The sequence below is a fragment of the Fundulus heteroclitus genome, chromosome 13 (genome assembly GCF_011125445.2).
Source record: "Fundulus heteroclitus isolate FHET01 chromosome 13, MU-UCD_Fhet_4.1, whole genome shotgun sequence".
Classification (NCBI taxonomy): Eukaryota; Metazoa; Chordata; class Actinopteri; order Cyprinodontiformes; family Fundulidae; genus Fundulus; species Fundulus heteroclitus.
This window is the reverse complement of record NC_046373.1, coordinates 3,054,285-3,073,847: the sequence shown is the minus strand read 5'-3', so window position 1 is coordinate 3,073,847 and position 19,563 is coordinate 3,054,285. Positions and strand designations below refer to the sequence as shown.

Sequence of the window (19,563 nt, the reverse complement as noted above, 5' to 3'; positions counted from 1 at the left end):
ATTTAAAAATCCTCTGTTTTTTTTAAACCATTTTAACAGCTGAAATGGGTATTTTTTTGGTTGCCACAAAAGTATAAACAAAGTTTGAAATTGCCTATTTTTGTGCGAAATCCAGCATTACAAACATGGATGGGATTAGGTTTATTATCATGTAAGTATTTACAAATAAAAAGCTTGAATTTTCAGCATGTAAAAAATGTGAATTATGATAAGATTGATCTATAAAGAAATTAAAATAGAGCCTAGTTCATTGAGTGTAATTTTAAAGGGGGAAGAAAATTATATACACTTCAATAATATATATCAGATTTTTAGCACTTTTGTGATTATCTCCATTATTAAACAAAATGCATAAATAACAAGAATGCGGCGTAATAAAATTATTTGGTACATTTTTGATTGATGGCTTGGTTCCGGGTCTAAAATGATAAGAATTGGCAGCGCAAGCAAGTAGCCTGGAGTCAATCAAAAGTCCCTTTTAGATCATGCTTTTCTCCTGTCATCTACCCTTGTTCGTCACGGCGTGTGGTCACCGTGAACTAGGGGAATCCGGTCCTGGGTTTAAGTCAGCCCTCTAATGTTATCTTATATTTTATCTAATAATACATTATCCCACCATTCTTCTCGGGAGGCAGTAACGGACTTGTAACCACTAAAAACTATAACCCCAACCCTAAAACATGCGTGACATGAAGTAAAGTAAAAACAGCTTTGCCTGCAAAGTCTGCAGATTCGATGCAGATGAACGCATGTTTGCATTCAAAGCAGGAAATGCATTTGGACAGTTAGACAAAGAGGAAACACCCCTGACACATCAGGTGAGTGTTACTAGATCTAGGCCACGCCCCCTTTGGATCCACGTTCCCAGGTGCGTGCTCTGAAGTTACACACAATTTAAATGATGTAAGAGAAAAAGTGATCCGTAACGAGGGGTGTTTGCGGTTGGGTAGTTATTGGAGAACTATATTCTGCACTCATCAAAATGAACACATAAAACAACATAATGAGTTTGTACCACATGTAAACTGGAAAGAATGGTTTCAACCACTGAGGACTTACTTGTCTTTGTGCCGATTTGGCTTGTTAGCACTTTTTGGGTTGTTGTTGTTACTATTTAATGCTGAAGAAAACCTTTATTCCTCCATGAAGTCTCATCTGAGTCATCTTCTCGGTTTATCATAAACCCACTTTAAGACAAGTAATGTTGCATGATTTACTCATTTTCACAACTTAATCAGCCTTCTTTAAAAATTCAGCTTAAAGTTAATGAAATCCAGGCTTGAAAATTACAATTAGTTTCCTTTCAATCTAACCCCCATTGTTGGAGGACTGGATAAATTTAATCAATGTTGACAGTTGAAGTTTTCCTGATCCTATTGCAAAACAGCCTCATTTGAGTAGTAACTATTATGTCCAAGTTTAGCTTTCGAATTATTAATTTTAGCTTCTCGTCTGACAAAAAGAAACAAACAAAAAACCCAGCGGCATAACTGTTTCCCCAGATTTTTCCTCAGCAGACAGTTTAGGGTCCAGACGAGCCGTTTACTGCGCAGTCATCACAGCAAGAAGTTATACTTTATCCCGACCACAGGAAGTGGACAAGGGGACGTGCACGATGACAGGAATCGGGTCGCACATTATCCCTCTGTCCTTGTCCTGTGCGCTGCAGAGGGATGAATCTGTGGTCTCGATACCAAAAAAAAAAAAAAACCAAGAAGAAATTACTGGAATGGCTTTGGCTTTCAAAACCCATTATTCACATTTGTTTTGCCATCTGATGCAAGCTGACAAAATGCCTCCTGTTTTCACCAATGCATAAACCTTTGCACAGTTGGGGTGGGGGAAAAAAAAAAAAGGCTTGGTTGTCTAGTTTCCAGGGTTTCTCGAGGTTCTTCAGCGTGCTCCATTTTTTTCCCAACAGTAATCCGTCTTGGTTATGTACCTGCAGAGTCACAGACTTACACACACAAATGTCCCATCAGTCAAGACTCACGTTTGCTGAAGCCCTTTGCACATCCTGAATGGTTCACTCATTTTTTTTTATTTGTAACTATTTTACTTGTTTATTTAACTTTTGTGTTTTATTTGTCCTATTTTAATTTTACAGTTATTTTAAGTTGTATGCGTACAGCACTTTGTTGACCTTTTGTTCTTGTAAAGTGCTTTATATATAAATAGATGGTACACTTGTCCACACAGAAGCGTTTGTCTTGGCAGGCGGTGTGAGTACTGAAAATAAAGCCACTGTCAAAAATCACGTCCGGCGTCGGGTTAGCATGTTTGGAGGCCTCAGTCCTCGACGCGGCCGTCCCGGGTCAGAGTCCCGGCCTGTGGACGTTTGCCGCGTGTCTTCCCCCGCTCTCTTAACCCCATTTCCTGTCAGCGAAACTGTCAATAGAGGCCACTGGTGCCACCAAAATAAAGATCAAATGGCTCATTTGGGTCTACATATGGGTCCACATTTCCAGTTGCTGAGTTTAGTCTGTAGCAGCAGAACGTTTTTTTTAGAGCTGCGAGGATTCGGCTCGGGGAATGCTTGTGGTTAAAGGTCTGTACATTTTCTCTGTTTTCCTCCTCTCTAATTTCAGAAAGAAAATCTCATTACCGCTCCTGCCTTGTGAGGCTCAGACCGTCCCTGTTTAGTCTAGACACATATCCGGAACAGATGCATTTGCGCACACGTAAACACACTAACAACATACACTCACACACACACACATGCAAACTATAGGAATGTTTGGGATTTTTCTATAGACGAAAACAGCAGTTTTTCAAGCATGGGGATTTTCTTTCGTGGCAAACTGAAGACGTAATAAGTCCAATCGGTTTGGTTTTAGTGTCGGACTTTAGATAATTTTTCATTTTCTTTCCATCGTTGTCATTTTGCCTCCTCAACTTGTTCACCCCCTCTTTCCACCCGGACCCCCACTCACACTCCGTCTCCTGTCCAGTTGTTTCTCTCAGTCTGCAGGCACACAAATATACTCTATTTATTTAAAATTGCTTATGTCCAGATCAGTATGACTTGTCAAACACCGGTGTTTACTTTGCTGATGCCATGGTTTGTATCTATCCTACTACTAAACACACAAAACAGATCAAAGCAAATTTGGTGACAGAAAGGATTGTAAGTGGGACCTTGTAATATTAAGGTTATATACTTCTTTCTTTACCAGAAGGGATTGTGTCATCACAACTGTTTTAGTCAAAAGGAATTGGTATATGACTATACTAAATTATATTGTTGGTACTTAAAGCCATTTGAGCAGAGTAGGCTTTATATTTTACATGCAAATGGGTTTAAATGTTTTTTTTGTTTTTGTTTTTTTTTTTCTTCTGGTGTGCAGGTTCTGTTTTTTGAAAACAGACAATGAGAAAATGTTAGAAGTGCTTTTAAAAAGTGTGTGTGTGTGTGTGTGTGTGGGGGGGGGGGGTATATAGATATGTATATCTATATATCTATAGATATTATATCTATATAATATGATATATATTAAATCATATTTAATATATATGATTAAATCAGATATATTTAGTTTTCAAAGCTCTTCGATACATATTTTGGAATTCAAATCTAAAAAAAAAACAATTTAAAAAAATTTAACTAGAAGTGATCAAACGCACTTTATATTTCTGAAACCCGTGTAATATCCCTTTAATTTTGTGCTGATTGGACGCTGTGAATCAGATACTTGCTTCAGTAAAGTCAGTCAGCTCATTTCTAATAGCCACATTAAAGATTTAGATGTCTTGGAGTTTCTTTATCTCAATATAACCAAATGTTTTGATGCTAAATTACTTTAATGAGCTGTAAGCACAAGTGTCAGCCAGTCAGTCCCAGGAGGGCTCTTTCAGTAGACTCAATCAATACAAACAAAGCAGCTCAAGAGCTTCTTCTTTCTGTCCTTCAAGATCTCAAATATTAATGACTGGTGTCAAGCGAAAGGCACTTATGATAATTAGCTTACACTGCATTTGAAATTTGTTTGCTTACTCACTAGATTTTGCATCAGTCCTTATTTAACCAAACAAACACACTTTTTGGAACAAGTTTCCTGTTTAGACTTTATCACAAAGGTCTACAATACAGGTTTAGGGCAGATTCACCCATTAATCTCTCGTATATTTTAACTATGATTGAGAAGAAGAAAAACTACCAAACCTTTCATTTGGAACGAGTGGACAGGTCAACTACTGGGCTACATTTCTTTAAAAAAAATTTGCATGTTTAACGAGTAGTTTGATTGCCTTCCTCCTCTAGATGAGGCACCACTCATGTAATGTTATAGGCATTTGGCATACATTGTGTTTCTCTAGCAGATCAATAACAGTTTTTAATTTAAGTGTTTATTGAAAACTCATAAATATGGAAAGAGGGGTCAAATGTGTGTTTTTTTTGTCTTGTTTGCAGATCAGAGACTGGATCTGAACAGGCTGGGCCCCAATGACAATGATACTGTAAGAGGACAGATAGTAGGTAAGTTCAGCTGCATGTATTTCTAATTTCTTCTTTTATATATTTATATCTATTATCTCTCTCTATTTATTTATTTATATATATATATATATATATATAATATATATATATATATATATATATATATATATATATATATATATATAAACACAATATGATATAATATATCTCCAAGGTCCACCAATTTCAGATTTTTTTTTCTTTCCCCCTGATATTTATTTTTGAGATTATCAGCAAAAATCATCCCTCCCCCAACAAAAAGCGCTATAGGTGCCTTGATGGGTCCAACAGAACTTCACTGGTACCATCTGACCTATGGAGAAAGTTGCCTGTGTACGTTAGAGCTGCACAGTCTGTGGATCATTTTAGGTCTCTTGGAAAAACTAAATGTTATTCCTCCGCTTTAGTTCTAGCAGAGCAGTACATTTAGCCTTTCATTGTGCAAAGTTGTCATATTTGTTTTGGTTACTTTTAATTTTTTAAATTCTGTTATGGATTACTGTTTTATTGCAATTTGTATTTTCCTGAAGAAACTGTTTTTTATTCTTTGTGCAGCACTTTGGTTCCCCATTTCTTTTGAATGGGCTAAAGAAAAATTTACGTGACTTCACCATTTATGGACACGTCTCTAACCTTTTAGCAGACTTTTATGTCATACAAAACATTAAGTGGTTTTTAGTAATCCTTCCTGAAGCCAAGTGGTCGAAAATGTCACTAATTTGTCGTCGTCTTTCATTTTGTTCTAAAAAAAAAACAAAAAAAAAAAAAAAAAAAAACAGTGAGTCTTCAGTCCAGAGATCGCATCGGATCCGGGGGACCAGTGGTAGACTGCAGTCGTCTGTTTGACAATGATTTACCTGACGGGTCAGTATAAGGCTTCTTTAGAGATTAGTTATCCTGTTTTCCCATTATTGGTTTAATTTAAAAAAAAAAAACACCTTACTTTTTTAACTGTTTTGATGGAACATGGAAAATATCAGTCAAAAATCAACAGAACATGAAGTGAATTTGGAGAATAGCTTATTTCCCACCTCCCTTTTCTGAATATTTGAATCATAACCTAACTTTGAAATGTCAGTAATTGTGTGTTAGCAAAAATAAAACATTTACTTTCAGATTACAGTAAAATGTTGACTTTGTCTTTTTTGACAATACATTTACGAGCTTGTTTTAATAACTGTTTTTGAAAAAAAAAAAAAAAAACAGCTGGGAGGAGAGGAGGACAGCATCTGGAAGGATACAATACCTGAACCACATCACCCGCACCACGCAGTGGGAGAGACCCACCAGGTACATATATGCCTTGTGAATTATTACCAACGAAAAAATGTTACGATATTGACCAAAATAATGCAATCTGTATTATAATAGCAGTTTACTTAAGGTACTAGCCACTTCCCTTCTTAGAGAGGGGAAAGAAAACCCACTTCCACTTAAAAGCGCAACAATAACAGTCTGTTGGTAATGAGTGCTGTCAGTTTCCTGCGTCCCCCCCACCCCACCCCAAAAGGGTTTCATGTGCACACACTCACACAAAGCAGGGGCGTGTATGTGCACAACTAAATAAACTAGCCAGTCATTCCGGCAGCCCGGCTTCACTTTGCTGCAAAGATCAGCTGTCGCCTTCCTTCTTGGCCCATATCAGTGGAGCCATTTGGGGAGTAAACAAATAAACCTCTGCACCTTCTCAGCCAGTTTTACAACACATCTGTAGTGCGCAGTAAAGCCCAAGTCAGTTTTGGGGTCACAGGGTGCAGCAACGAGGGGAATTATGGATGGTGAGCAGGTGTGGATGGGGAAAAAAAAAAGTATGTTATTCGAGCCACGGACCTAAAATGCATGATGTAAAAAGCTGCCAGCGGGAGCGATCGGTGCAGTCACTGGGACCAGTGGACGAACGAAGACGGGACAAAGCGCGGCGAGGGAGGAAATGGGTGGGAGAAAAGTGTGTGAGAGGGAGACTTCTGGGTCCAAGGCTCTAGATAGCCAAGGCGTCAGCAACTCTGGCCAGACAGTGGTTAGACTGCTACACGTACAGACATAAAAAATAAACCTAAAATATCTGTCAGTAAGTCGGCCTGTCTGTGTTTGCCTGCTTATCACATCTGTTCTTAAGTAACGCACATGTTAGCACAGGCTGTTGGGTCAGGAAGGCTTTGCGTTGTTGTTGTTTTTTCTGCTATCTATCATCTTTTACATCATTCAAGACCATACATAAATGTTAACAAAAATACACCCAGCCTCTTTTTTGGGTGGGGGTTTGAATGAGTTAAATTATTAATTTTTGTGTTAATATATAAACATTTATGCTACCAGATTATACAATACTGAACTATAACTGTAACCATAACTGTAATAAGTAATGTGCAATAACTAATGTGTATAATAATCTATTTAATACACTGTGCTATAACCCGTGCAATAATCCCGAAAGAAGCGACTTCTGCTGCTATCACCACGTGAAAATATGTCAACACATATGTATATACATATATGCATATCTCAGTGAATGTACATATGACATCATCTGCCTACTTCGATTTCGCCTGCATTTTTATTCTTATCTATTTGTTTTCTACTGTTTTTCTCATTTTCTTTTTGATCCACTGTATATATGAAGATACACTGTATATAACTGATGCACCTTTTCCTACTTTTGGCAACTGCTTCTGACTATTGACTATTGAGCTATTGTGACAAGTAAATTCCTCCAATGTGAGATCAATAAAGCCCATCTTATCTTATCTTAACATTATAAAAGAAATCTGTCTGGTACTCAACCTTTTGAGTTGTTGGCATTCACTGAAAGTATTTCACTAGTTTTCATGAATGAAAATGTTTTTATATGAAGCACGTTAGCGAGCGCGCCTGTACTTGTTTCCGTATCTATCCAGTTTACGGCAGCACAAGAAATTTCTTTTTTTGAATCTGTGGTATTGGAGACCACAGCCTTCAAACACGCTCTCTGCTCCTTTCCAGGCCAGCGTCAGAGTACTCCAGTCCATCGGGGCGTCCGTTGAGCTGTGTGGTGGACGAAAACACACCGGTGATGACTCCTGTTAACGGGGCCGTGGCCAGCGGACCGCCGGGCGAACAGCGGATCCAGGAGAGGCGGGTTCGATCACAGCGGCATCGGAACTACATGAGTCGGACACATCTGCATACGCCTCCTGATCTGCCCGAGGGCTACGGTGAGAGACAGACTTGTTCCGCTAAACACCTGTCGGCTCACCACTGGTTTAGCTTTCAGGCAAATGAGAATTTCTGGTTAATTTGCAGACATACATCAAGGTTCCTAATCATGAGCATTGGGGATATTGTCCAAAAAAAGCTATGTATAAAATATAAATGGCTTTTGGTGAATTCACCCTCTTACATTTCATTCCCATTTACTCCCAATATGCTTTCATTTAATGCTTGTAAACAATATCTTACCCGCGTGTGTCTTTCTTGCGTTATTCAAGAACACTAAGTCTCTCTTATCTTATTTACTTGCGTATTATTGTTATTTTATATTGCATCCTATTTCCCTGAATTGTGATTCTGATCTCTGTTTGGGGTTGATTATATAGATTATAAAGCCTAATCCAACCATAATAACTATTTGAAACTTGCTGGAAGGAGATATTAACAATTGTAGAAATATAACCAAATTCCCTTGCAGTAGACTTTGTAAGATTATAGAAAACTTTTAAGTCATCTGCTGTCTAAGCTGGTGCATAATACCCCTGATGCAGAATTGACTCATGATCAGTATAAAACATCCAGCAGATAACAGCTCCTTTTCTAAACGTTAGGAAAACTGCAGATGTGAGACTTGGTGAAGACGTGAAATGACCATCACTAAAAGCCTAATGAGCTGCTTTCAATACCCAGATTAAATTCTGGTTTGTTTGTTCTTTTACAAACTTGGTGAGTTTTATTTACGTTTTTCTGTAGATCAACACATCATAATGAGGAAATAGAATAAATGTGCAAATGTCTTTCCATCAGTAAACCAATTAGGGATCAATGGGCTTGCCATATTCTGGCGCTCAGCAATGCTGTCGTATCGCCTGCACTGCAAAAAGGGAACTAAAAGTAAGTACAATTTTCTTGAAATGAGTGTATTTTTCCTCGATTTAAACAGCTAAATGAGACTATTTGCTAATGGAATGCTGGAGTATTTTTACCCCTAAAATAAGATAATTAGACATCCTGCACTTGAAATAAGATGATGGAGATGAATTGTTCTTATTTTGAGTGCAAAAATCTTATTCCATTGGCAAATGGTCTTATTTACCCACTCAAATCAAGGAAAAATAGACACATTTCAAGAAAATGTTACTTACTTTGAGTTCCCTTTTTTGCAGTGTGAAACCTGAACTCTGCACATTGCTGAATAAAACCGTAGTTGGGTCCTTAAACCCATGTCATTATTGCCTGCTGCCCTTGCATTGTTTTGGTGTTGACTGCTTTAATATTAGCTTAATATATTATTTTTTCATCGTTAAACATTTATGATTTTTATTACATTGTGATTTGTGCGTTCTCCTCTAAACGATAGTGGTGATCACCTGTGACTAATCTACTCTTTGTGCGCAAATGAGAAAAGTCTGTATTGTGAAAGTTTGGGGTGATTTATATTTACCAGTAGGGGTGGGGCGATATATCGAATATACTCGATGTATCTCAAGTTTTCCTCCGCGCGATAGTTAAATTGACTTTATTGTGACCATCAAGGGTAAATTTTCATGGCAAGATTGAGCCGCTGTATTTAATTCACTGTGAGTTTAGTTTTTCCCACATGCTGTCAACGCATCACTCGCTCCTCCAAACCAGAAAGAGTTCTGCCGCACACACAACAATGAACCCGTGCGCTTACTTACGTTGACTAGACAGCAAGAACTATGGCGACAGTGGTTTGGATTTCACAAGAAGGAGGTCGAACAAAAGGCGGTAATTTGTAAAACATGCTGTAACACCATTGCCACAAACGGTAGCAGTAGCACAAATTTGTTCCACCTAAAACGTCAACACACACACACACACACACACCGAAGGAAACTTTAATTAAACCAGTCGTAAAACAATAGAAACTGGCGTCTTCTTTTGCTAAATCCCATATGACAGAAAAAAAACGTTTCTTGTTTAAAATTTCCCAGCACCTAAAGAGCAATGGAAATATTTTTGAGAAGCTTTGAATATGTAGCTGCGACTGGTCAGTTAAATTTTATAGTCACAGTACAAGCTTTTGTTTTTGGGATTGTCACATTTTTATTATACCTTTTTATTTCAGGTTTATTTTGTGTCAGATTTTTCCTTGGTGTTCCTTTTGGCCGCTGGGATGTTCTGTTTTTTTTAAGGTCCAGTGTTGACCACGAAAGAGCTCTAATGTGACAACATTGTAATTTGTGAAAAGCTTCTATGTGCAGCTGTGGTTAAATAAAATGGCTAAAATAAAACTTTTTAAATAAATTTTTATTTTGCAATCAATTAAAAAAATGACATTAATTTGAGATATACCAATGCAACTTTGGACACTATCTGGCTAAAAACATTTGTTTTTCAAGGTTATTTGAACATATCGTGATATATATCGTGTATCATGATATAGCACAAAGATATCGTGATATTAGATTTTCATCATATCGCCCACCCCTATTTACCAGTGCACGTCCAATGTCTACTAAATCCGATTATATTTAGCCATTTTGACATTGCTAAAATCTCCCTAAGCCTAACCTCTTTTAAAGGCATAAGGCGGTTACCACTGTTAAACTGTATTTTAATAATTGTAAATTGTATGATGGGTATTTGCTTTTTTACATAGGATCAAGACTTGTTACTTTTCTGATTAGCATTATGCTGCACTTGGATTGCATGACAGAGGACGAACCTCGGCAAACCTCGTTTTGTAATGACCTCCGTGTACGTTCATGGCAGGCTGGACAGTGTGACTAGTGAGGGCGAGGTAGATTTAAGAATGAGCAATAACTCGGTCTTAAAACATGTATTTTGTAGATCAAAAACGCCGTTTCCACTTATTCGGCCTGTATTTTGTGTAATAATTTGCCAGCGATGAGTGGAGGGATATTAGTTTAAAGTCTCCATAGAATTACTTTTATTCTAATATTATCCATATGAAACTCTATTGGGAAAAAAAGCATGCACTGTATTGTGGGTAAGCTCTGATTCCTCGGCAGCTCTTCAAAATATTGCGACCTAAGAAAGTACTTCCTTCGACACTACACACCCACTCAAGTGCAAAGATGAGTCATTAGCATTTTTTAAATAGTGATTTTAGGAAGTAACCGAGTGAAATGCCTTGAAAGGTCTCCTCAAGGTTATGAGTCAGAGCACATAGTGGTGTTTCAAAGATAATGTATAAACTACGTTTAGATTTATACCAACTTTTAAACTCTTTGACTCTTTCTCTTCTCTCTGAAAGAAACATTAAATGCTTTCTAAAGTTCGGCAAAGCTTTTTTTTTTTTTGTACAGTGCAAGCACATTGGAAAAATTACCACGCAGGGAAGTGTACTTATTTTGCAACGCTGGTCTTTTTTTTTTTTTTTTTTTTTTCCTTCAGAAAAAGTGTACTTTTAGGATTTAGCCACAGTCCAACCCACAATACCCTCGGAGACTGTTTAAAAAACAGTGTTCTTTATGTCAGTGATTCAGAATGACACTGTTGGGCCTGTGCCTCCTTTGAAAGGTCCCCGTGTGTCCAGTGAGACTGGTCGAGGTTGGGCAAAGTGAGTCACTGATGCCCAGCAGCTTAAGAGCAGTCTTCCTCAGCTGAACTCTCTGAACCACTCGCAGGGTGTGGCGAGACAGAAACCGAGGCAATGTGCAGCGAGGGGGGGGGGGGGGAGAGAGGAGAGAGGTAGAAAGGAAATGAGAGGTGCCAGTAGGAAGCTGGGCTGGGGGTTGTTGTGATGGATTAGCTTTTGATTATGTATACAATAACAGTACACCCATGTAGCGGCTACCATTCCTGCCAAAACCCACTAGCTTTCTCCAGTGTTCTGGGAACGTAATGGAAACAAAGATCCATCAAGCTGAAATCTAGAGCTGCGTCAATCAGAGCTGTGACCTGCAGATGCTGAAATCTGTCAGTTTTTAGACGTTTATGCAAATTATTCATACAAACATATCTTTTTTTTTAAACAGTAATCACAACCACGTCCTTGTGAATGTAAAAGCAAGTAATATTGATGTGGTATATTTATTTACGTGCTCCCTAATCGCAGCCCATCCAAGTGGCTCAAAATTTGTTTTGTGGAAATCTAATATTCCATTTAAAAAGATTAGAACTGCACACTTATTGAATTGTGGTTCTCATCATTTAAATTTTTGCACATGTCACAACAGCAAAGGATGGATTGGACGCAATATTTGGTTGGATATTAGATTTGAAGCTCCATTTATATGATTATATTCTGCGTGCTGTCTGCCTCCCTTGAAGGCCAACATTTGTATTTTTTTGTGGCTGAGATGCTAAAGCTCAGATACATTGGTACTAAAATTTTAATGATCTTAAATGTTGCATTTACGTGTATTTTCTGATGTCACGCATCATTTTAAACATTTATGAATAAATCGCTGTGGGCGGGTATTGCTTTAAGCCCCGCTGGTTATCTTTGTTTTGGATCAGGCTCTGAAAAGTGGAAGTTATTAGGACACGATTAAAATAACTTCTGTCTGATGTTTTCATTTCTTAAAAAAAAGTTGATCACAAATTTAAATGTGCTACAGAACTTTTAGTTTTTTTATTTTAATCCTACATGTTCTGCACATTGTAGCCCGCCTATATTTTAATCACAAAAACCATCTTTGGGTTAAACCTAAATTGTAAGTTAGGCAACAATGTATCCTGCTACCCTTGAGTCTGATATAAAATAACAAAGTGAAAACATTTATTTTTGTAAAGACGCCACAGATCGATCTAGTAACTTTCTGGAATAAAAACCTGTATTGAAAGGCTCTGATAAGCTCCGCTCATAGCTTATTCTCCTGGGATGGGCCTGCTCAGCGCTGGAGAGGAACCAGTTGATAACGCTGGAAGGCACACGCCTTAATAAAACTGTTAGTCAACAGTGTCCCAAAGGCTAAAAACTGATTTTTCTTTCTCGTCTCTAAAATATACAATCTTGCCTTTTCCACTCTTGGCCATCAGGGCCTTGGCTACATAACAACTCTCTTATCAGCAGCTTGAAGCTTACTTTGTTTTTGGGGGGGAGGGGGTTCTTGGCTTAAAAAGTATTTTAATCAAGTGATTTCTGTTTCAGAGCAAAGAACAACACAACAGGGCCAGGTGTACTTCCTCCACACACAGACCGGAGTCAGCACCTGGCATGACCCCCGAGTACCCAGGTGCCTCTTTTATCTTAGCGTATTTCTCTCTGTATATTGATCCTTTGTCTAAAGCTGTTAGTATAAACCTTGTTTGAATGTTGTTCCAAGAATTCAATGCATTTCGTTTATATTGCACCAACTTGCAACAGATCTAAAGACAAAACATATCTGATCCATGTTCAGTTACCGTAATTCAATTCTGTCCAGTTCAACTAAACTTGTAACCCAGAAGTAAGATTCAGGTAATCCCCACGATGCCGGTCGGTTTGTCTGCCTGAGCAGGACCTAGTCACTGACTCGCAAATCCCTCATGTTTGAGCAAGAATTGTGGCGACAGTGGTGAGAAACAACATGTTTTTGACAGGAAGAGACCTCAAGCAAACCCAGGCTCAACCGTCTGGCAGGTTTAGAGGACAGAAAGTAGAGAAAATCACAGAAGCACCGAGCCAGAGGTTCATTACATGGGAAAGTGCAATGGCGTTTATAATGAAACTATTGTTCTGATCATTTTGTATTTGACTTGAAACCAGCGTCACTCTCTGCGGCTTTCAAATCTAAAATGCAAAAAGATACTGGGCTTGATTGAATCCGGGTAGTTGGTAATTACTCATCTTATTGCCGTTTTGTTTTCAGAAACGACATTTTAGTTACGTTTCCAACTCAAATCAAGCTCGGCCAGACCAACTGTTTAAAGTTGGATGAGCCTTTTTGGATCGACGTGCGGCCTAATAGTGCATTCACTCATGCCGTTTGTTGAACACTTAATAGTTTGTTTCCCAATTCCCTAAATATTACACAGAGAACTGTTTCTCTTGCTTTGCTGGCCGTGTCTGAGCGTGAGGACAACATCCAACCCACAGCAACAACATCTGGGTTCAGTCATTTCAGACAGAGCTGTTGGAATGACTCGGTATTTGTGAAGAGGGAAAGAAAGCCAGTTTTTCATTCCTGTCTTAATGTGTCCTCACTTCACGCACAAAGGCAAAATCTACATTATTGTCCTGGATCAGAGTCTTTAGGATGAACAGCAGAAAAAGAGGGAGAAGAACTAGCAACACAAACTAAGTCAACTACACCTAAATTATGAAGTTTTTATTTTTTAAATGTTCAAAGGTATGTCTTCCAGCTTCATGAAAACAATTATCAGGTTTCAGTATGTGATATTTCACAAAGGAGCTGCGAAAAGTGTTAAATTCCTAGTTAACATTTAACAATCCTGGGAGTAAATATTCTCAGCTAAGTCAGTTTGCCCCCAAATAATTATATTCTGAATGGTTTGGTCCGTGTTCCTGTTTTTAAATCAGCATGTACGGGTTCTGTCTTTGTTTTGTCTTTTTCTCTAAGGGACTTAAGCAATGTAAACTGTGAGGAGCTGGGACCACTGCCGCCAGGCTGGGAGATCAGGAACACTGCCACCGGCCGCGTCTACTTCGTTGACCACAACAATCGAACAACACAGTTCACAGATCCACGACTGTCTGCTAACCTGCATCTAGTTCTCAAGTGAGTATCTTAGAGGTTTTTAGGCACAGATTACAGAACGTTTGAGCCCAATGCAGTGGTATGAAAATACAGATATACGGATTTCCTTTAGAAACTATGCTGAACATGGACCCAAATGTAGCTTTCTGCCAGATGTGGTGAGCAGGATGGTAGGAAAGGTAAAAAAGTAAATAAAATGTGTGGACTGAATGGAAATGGCACAGAAAGTGTCATCTTAGCGAGGCCAGCTCTCTTTGTAGGAGCGATCTGACGACACCTAGATGCCAATGGCAGGGAGGCATAATGGGGGAAAAAGCCTCGACTGTCCTACCCTCACAGCTTCAACCGTATGAGGTTTGCTAAACGCTGCTGAAAAATGTGCTTTGGTTAGATGAACCCAGGACTAAGCACTCGCACACTGACGTAAAACGAAGGATTAATATGTGCAAAAGCGCCTCATGCTTGCTGTTAAATTCAAGGAAGGATCAAAATCGGCTTTCTTTGGCCAGGACTGTGTGCGCAGTCTAGGAATTTGACTTGGGTTACAGCGCTCACGGCGTACGGACGTTAAGCATAAATATATAAACAGTGGTTTGTTTTCTAATATGGTAAGAAGGGGTGGTGGGGGGGGGGGGGGTAAAGGAAGGTTGTGACAGTACAAAGATTAGGGCTGGGCGATATGGATTAAAAAATAAATCTCCGATTTTATCATACCAAGTCCGATGAATTGATTTTTTTTTCCTCCTTTTTGTTTCATAAAAAGAAATTAAAGAAATTATTTTAAAACTTTGCTTTTATGTCAAGTATTTCGTCAGGGAGTTGACCTGAATTCAAAGTTCAACTAAAAACAAGCTGTGAAACATGCTTGTAAAACCAGATGGCAGCCGTGCCATTATAAACAATGAAAATATAACAAAACATTTGCTGCTAGTTGTATTACACATTGAGCTAAGAACAGGCTTCACTGCACTTGTGAACTTCAAACTGAGTTTAAAAAAAAAAGTAAATAAGTAAATTAATTACCTCGTATTATGGTAAAAAAAGTTTCCACTTAACAATATTTTGACAATACATTTGCCTAAACATATATTCAGCATCACATGCTGCTCTCTTCATGGAAACCCAATGAGTGTATTGGCAAAATAAAATCCAGATTTTCCAAAAATGAAATCTTAAAGAATTGTAAATTCTAATTAATCGATTTATCGCCCAGCCCTAACAAAGATCCTTATTTATTTTCATGGCAGTGGAGCTGTGAGGTGTTCATTGTGTTCATCAGATCAAAAGCCTGTGGGGAGAAACCGTCTCTGTGGCGGCTGGTTTTTGCACATAGCTCTTTATAGCACCAGCTGAAGGTGAAAGACTTTGTGTCCAGAATGTGTGGGGTCTGCAGAGATGTTAGCTGCAGTATTTTGTAAGCAGAGGATCCACGGAGCGCTACTTACAAAAAAAAACAACTGATGCCACAGAGACAGTTTCTGTCAGTCTGATAAACACTGAACAGTCACAGTGCCCAGATCGATACCCTCCTTATTTGCTCTTATTTTATATCCTAAGACCGGCCCAATATAACAAAGCGCTTATTCTCAACGACTCTCAGATCCTTTACGATAAGAGTTGGAATGAACCTTGTAATTAGCTTTGGCTTTTCTTTGGAGTTGGGGGGTTTAGCATCACTAGCTTGATGACAGGTTGCGCTGTTTTACTTCCACCTCCAGGTCGAGACTTGTTATATATAGTTTCTCCTGTTTCTTGTGTTTCAAAAGGTTTTCTTTCAATTTTGCACATCCTGCTAACGGCATGAATCTTGTCCAAGTGGCTTTCTCTTTGTATGTGATATTTATTGTAAACCGTCCGAGTGCCGCACATACGAACTTCAGCGTTCCCCCTGCTACGCCCCTCAAAGTTCGGACAGAAATTAACATTAAGATAATTGAGTTTGGACAGGTAGCCCTGCAGAGAGGGGGGGAAAAATGCAGATTTTTCTTTTTCTACACTTGGTTCTTTTACTACTTTTACATCTTTATATGATACTTTTTGTTTGATAGACAAAATGCCTTAATACATTCTTTATTCAGAAACACCATAATCAAAGAATGGTCAGTTTTCCTATTCACGGTAAATTAATGTTGGCATCTATTTTGTCCGCCCTTGGGCAATTCTCATTTTATTGTCACTCTAACAGACAAAAATGATTCTTGGTAAAAAAAAATTGTAGAACACACATCAATCATAAACAATGTCATTATAAATCTGGTTGGTCAGTTGCTTTTATTTATCTAATTATATGATTTTCTTCATCTCTTCCTCCAACTTTTAATTGTCTTTCTTTCTAATCGTGTCATCTTGTTCTTGTCCACTTTTTCTTCGGACCCGCTTTCATCTTTCCATTTGCTTCTTTCTTTCTGTCTGTATTTTTTCTTGTCTATTCCTCCTTACTAATTTTCTTTGTCACATCTGTTTTTGCTATGCGTCCTTTTTAAAAACCCATCCTTATTCCTCACTCTTGTCATTCGCCGCTTCTTTTGTGCCTTTTTAACTCGCTCTCTTCTTGCGTTTTTTCTTGTCTTTTCTTCCCGTCTGTCCTCCTGTTTTCTCCAGCAGCCCGAGTTCAAATGGTTCCCGTGTGGCCCCGGACAGCCAAAACACTAACCTCAGGTAACCTGTGCACACACACACACACACACACACACACACACACACACACACACACACACACACACACACACACACACACACACACACACACACACACACACACACACACACACACACATTTATACAGAGAAAAATACGAGTTCTTGCTATTTAAAGTAGATGATAAAAAGTTTACATGTGCAAACGTGAACATGGCCTCTTCATAAACCATATGCACACAGGTTAAGGGTATGTTTATAGTTAACTAGCTGTCTTTATTGTTTGTTTTAAGGAGTGTCATTTTATGTCTTCAGTAAGTATCCAGCCTGACCTTGTTGGACATGTTTGTGTGAGGCCAACCCCACTCAGGCGAATGCTAAGCACTAATTGGCTCTAATTGAGCTCACCGGGAGTTCTCGGTGCTCCTTGTAGCAACAGTGGAGATAAGGAGTTTAACTTGGAAAAAGGATCTTTGCGTTACATGTCTTTGATTAGAAAAGGAGAAAAAAAATAGAGGAAGTGTTTTGGCTCTCTGGGAGGCCCTTGTGCCTTTTTGTGAGTCAGGTTTTTCCAGTTTCGCTCCTCAGCGCAGAATCTGTGTTGGAACTTTGTGCAACAGCAGGAGGAAAAACATGTTTGGGGAAATCAACATCTGGTCATTTGGTCAAATAGCATCCACATGTGTCTGAACAGACTCTGGTTGTGTGCTGAAGCTCGGCCTTTGTTGCCCGTCACCATCATTAGTTGCTTCTTTAACTCTGTTGGTAGATGATCGATCCAAGTCCAGATGAAGTTTTAGAACATGAAAACAATGTTAGTGAACTGGGATTTCTAATGTGTGCTATTGTATTAAAATGATAAAGATATTGCATATTGTAGTTTTTTTGTTTTTGTTTCGCTTGTCTTTGTTGTTGCTTTGGCTGAGAGGATAAACAAAATATTTGCTACAAGGATAATAGTACATGAATTAAATATTTAAGGCAAAACTGTATAACCAGTTAAACCTCCTCCTCCTGCTTTGTGGTTTAATCTGACTTCTCTACGCCCTTGTTTACACGCCAGCGCTCTATCGAAAACAGGATCCCCCCCCCATTTGTATTGACACATTTATACAACCTTTTAAAAACAATCTCTATTTATATGGGCACAGTGGTGACGTAAAAACAGTGCAAGTCCACCGCCACGCCAGTAGTTGGCGCTGTGGTCTTTTAAACTCAACATGAGCATGTGTACAAAGTCCTTCTGCTGAAAAGCTGCTAAACGTTCGAGATGGAAAGTCTTTCTTTGGACAGACAATTTTCAAATGTTGCTTAAGGTAACTTATTGTTTGAAAATAACCAAATTTGATGGTTTTATAATTATGTCTGTTAAGCAGCCGACTACAAGCAGGTTATACAGTATAAGCTGAATAATTACTCTATAAAGAGTGAAAAGATATAAGCTATGTTGTTGCTGAAGTTCATATCAAAATTCAAATTACAGTAATGTTTTAGATCTGGGTTCCCACACTTCTCAACCTGCGACTCCCAAAATAACAGCGGCAGGTTATATTTTGTCTTTCTAAAAAATTACGAGACTATGGTCATAAAATTGCAAGAATAAAGCAGTAATTTTACGAGAACTCTTACAACAAAGCCGAGTCTTCCCCCTGTGTTAAAATGAGGAATGTTGACCGTCCAAAGTATAAAATTATACTTTGGTATCGATTTCACAAATAAGGAAATGCTAAATCTTTTTAGCAAATCAGCATCAAGTTGTAAATTCTGAGGACTTTGAAACTATTGTCACTTTATTCTTGTAAATTCCAAAAAGATGAAAATTTGTGTTGTGGCCACTGTAGATGAAAGAAAATACCCCCCCCCCCCCAGGGTAAATCTTCACAAAAAACTTGGATGTTTTCTGATGTCGAAAAGTTGTACATTTTGAGGCATACATTTTCCATATTACAACTAGTATCTCTCTGGCATTGTAAAGTCTGACATTTTGCATCACCATTTTGGTCATCTGTTGAACCCCACCCCTGTTTTAGACAACATTGTTGCAGCTGTGATGGTCGGTACACTACTGACAGATTATTTTCCACTTGACGAGTTTCTGCTTTACATTTTTTATTTTATTTTTTGCTTAAGCGATGCACCATTAGTATCATGCTTGTCCGTGCCTGCTAAACGCCCACGTAATTTGGTGATGCAAACGTGCCGGTAAATAGATAATCATTCTAAAGTATATCAGCCTTATTATCACGTGCATCTATGGAAAGAGACGACACGTGATAACTTCTGAGAAGTTGGACGTCACAGTGAGTTGATGGTCGGTTCTGTTTGGGCTTTATGCAAGATCCTTCTATTTTTGTTGCACAATGCAGAGAAAAGTACAGATACTCGCTCCTCGGCTGGTTTAGAGGACATTTCTTTCTTTTTAGTACGTCTTTATCTTGGGCTTTAATCTTGCTGTTTCAATTTTGTTAGCTTCTCGTAGCCAAAAGAGTAAAACTGACTGAAAAGCTTGCAAACTGAAATGTTTCTATATGAATCATTTTGTAATTGTATCCTATGCTAAAACGATGAAATCAGATTGGAGACCTTTTCAGGGGGAACAAAATTTAGCTGCATATGTGTGCAGATTTTA

The 19,563-nt window shown here is 38.4% G+C and overlaps 1 protein-coding gene across 3 annotated transcripts in view; it reads left to right on the top strand.

The window, feature by feature from the left end:
- LOC105934269 (E3 ubiquitin-protein ligase SMURF2) overlaps positions 1-19,563 on the top strand; it is a 78,833-nt gene that overhangs the window by 37,543 nt on the left and 21,727 nt on the right. Inside the window, exons 5-11 of one of the 3 annotated variants that reach the window (XM_012874177.3) lie at positions 4,412-4,477; positions 5,257-5,341; positions 5,684-5,767; positions 7,457-7,668; positions 12,750-12,834; positions 14,170-14,319; positions 16,900-16,956. In XM_012874177.3, coding sequence (XP_012729631.1) covers positions 4,412-4,477; positions 5,257-5,341; positions 5,684-5,767; positions 7,457-7,668; positions 12,750-12,834; positions 14,170-14,319; positions 16,900-16,956 — 739 coding nt within the window. Of the gene's footprint in view, positions 1-4,411; positions 4,478-5,256; positions 5,342-5,683; positions 5,768-7,456; positions 7,669-12,749; positions 12,835-14,160; positions 14,320-16,899; positions 16,957-19,563 lie in introns of all 3 variants that reach the window. The other 2 variants (XM_012874176.3, XM_012874175.3) reach the window with 2 other exon arrangements.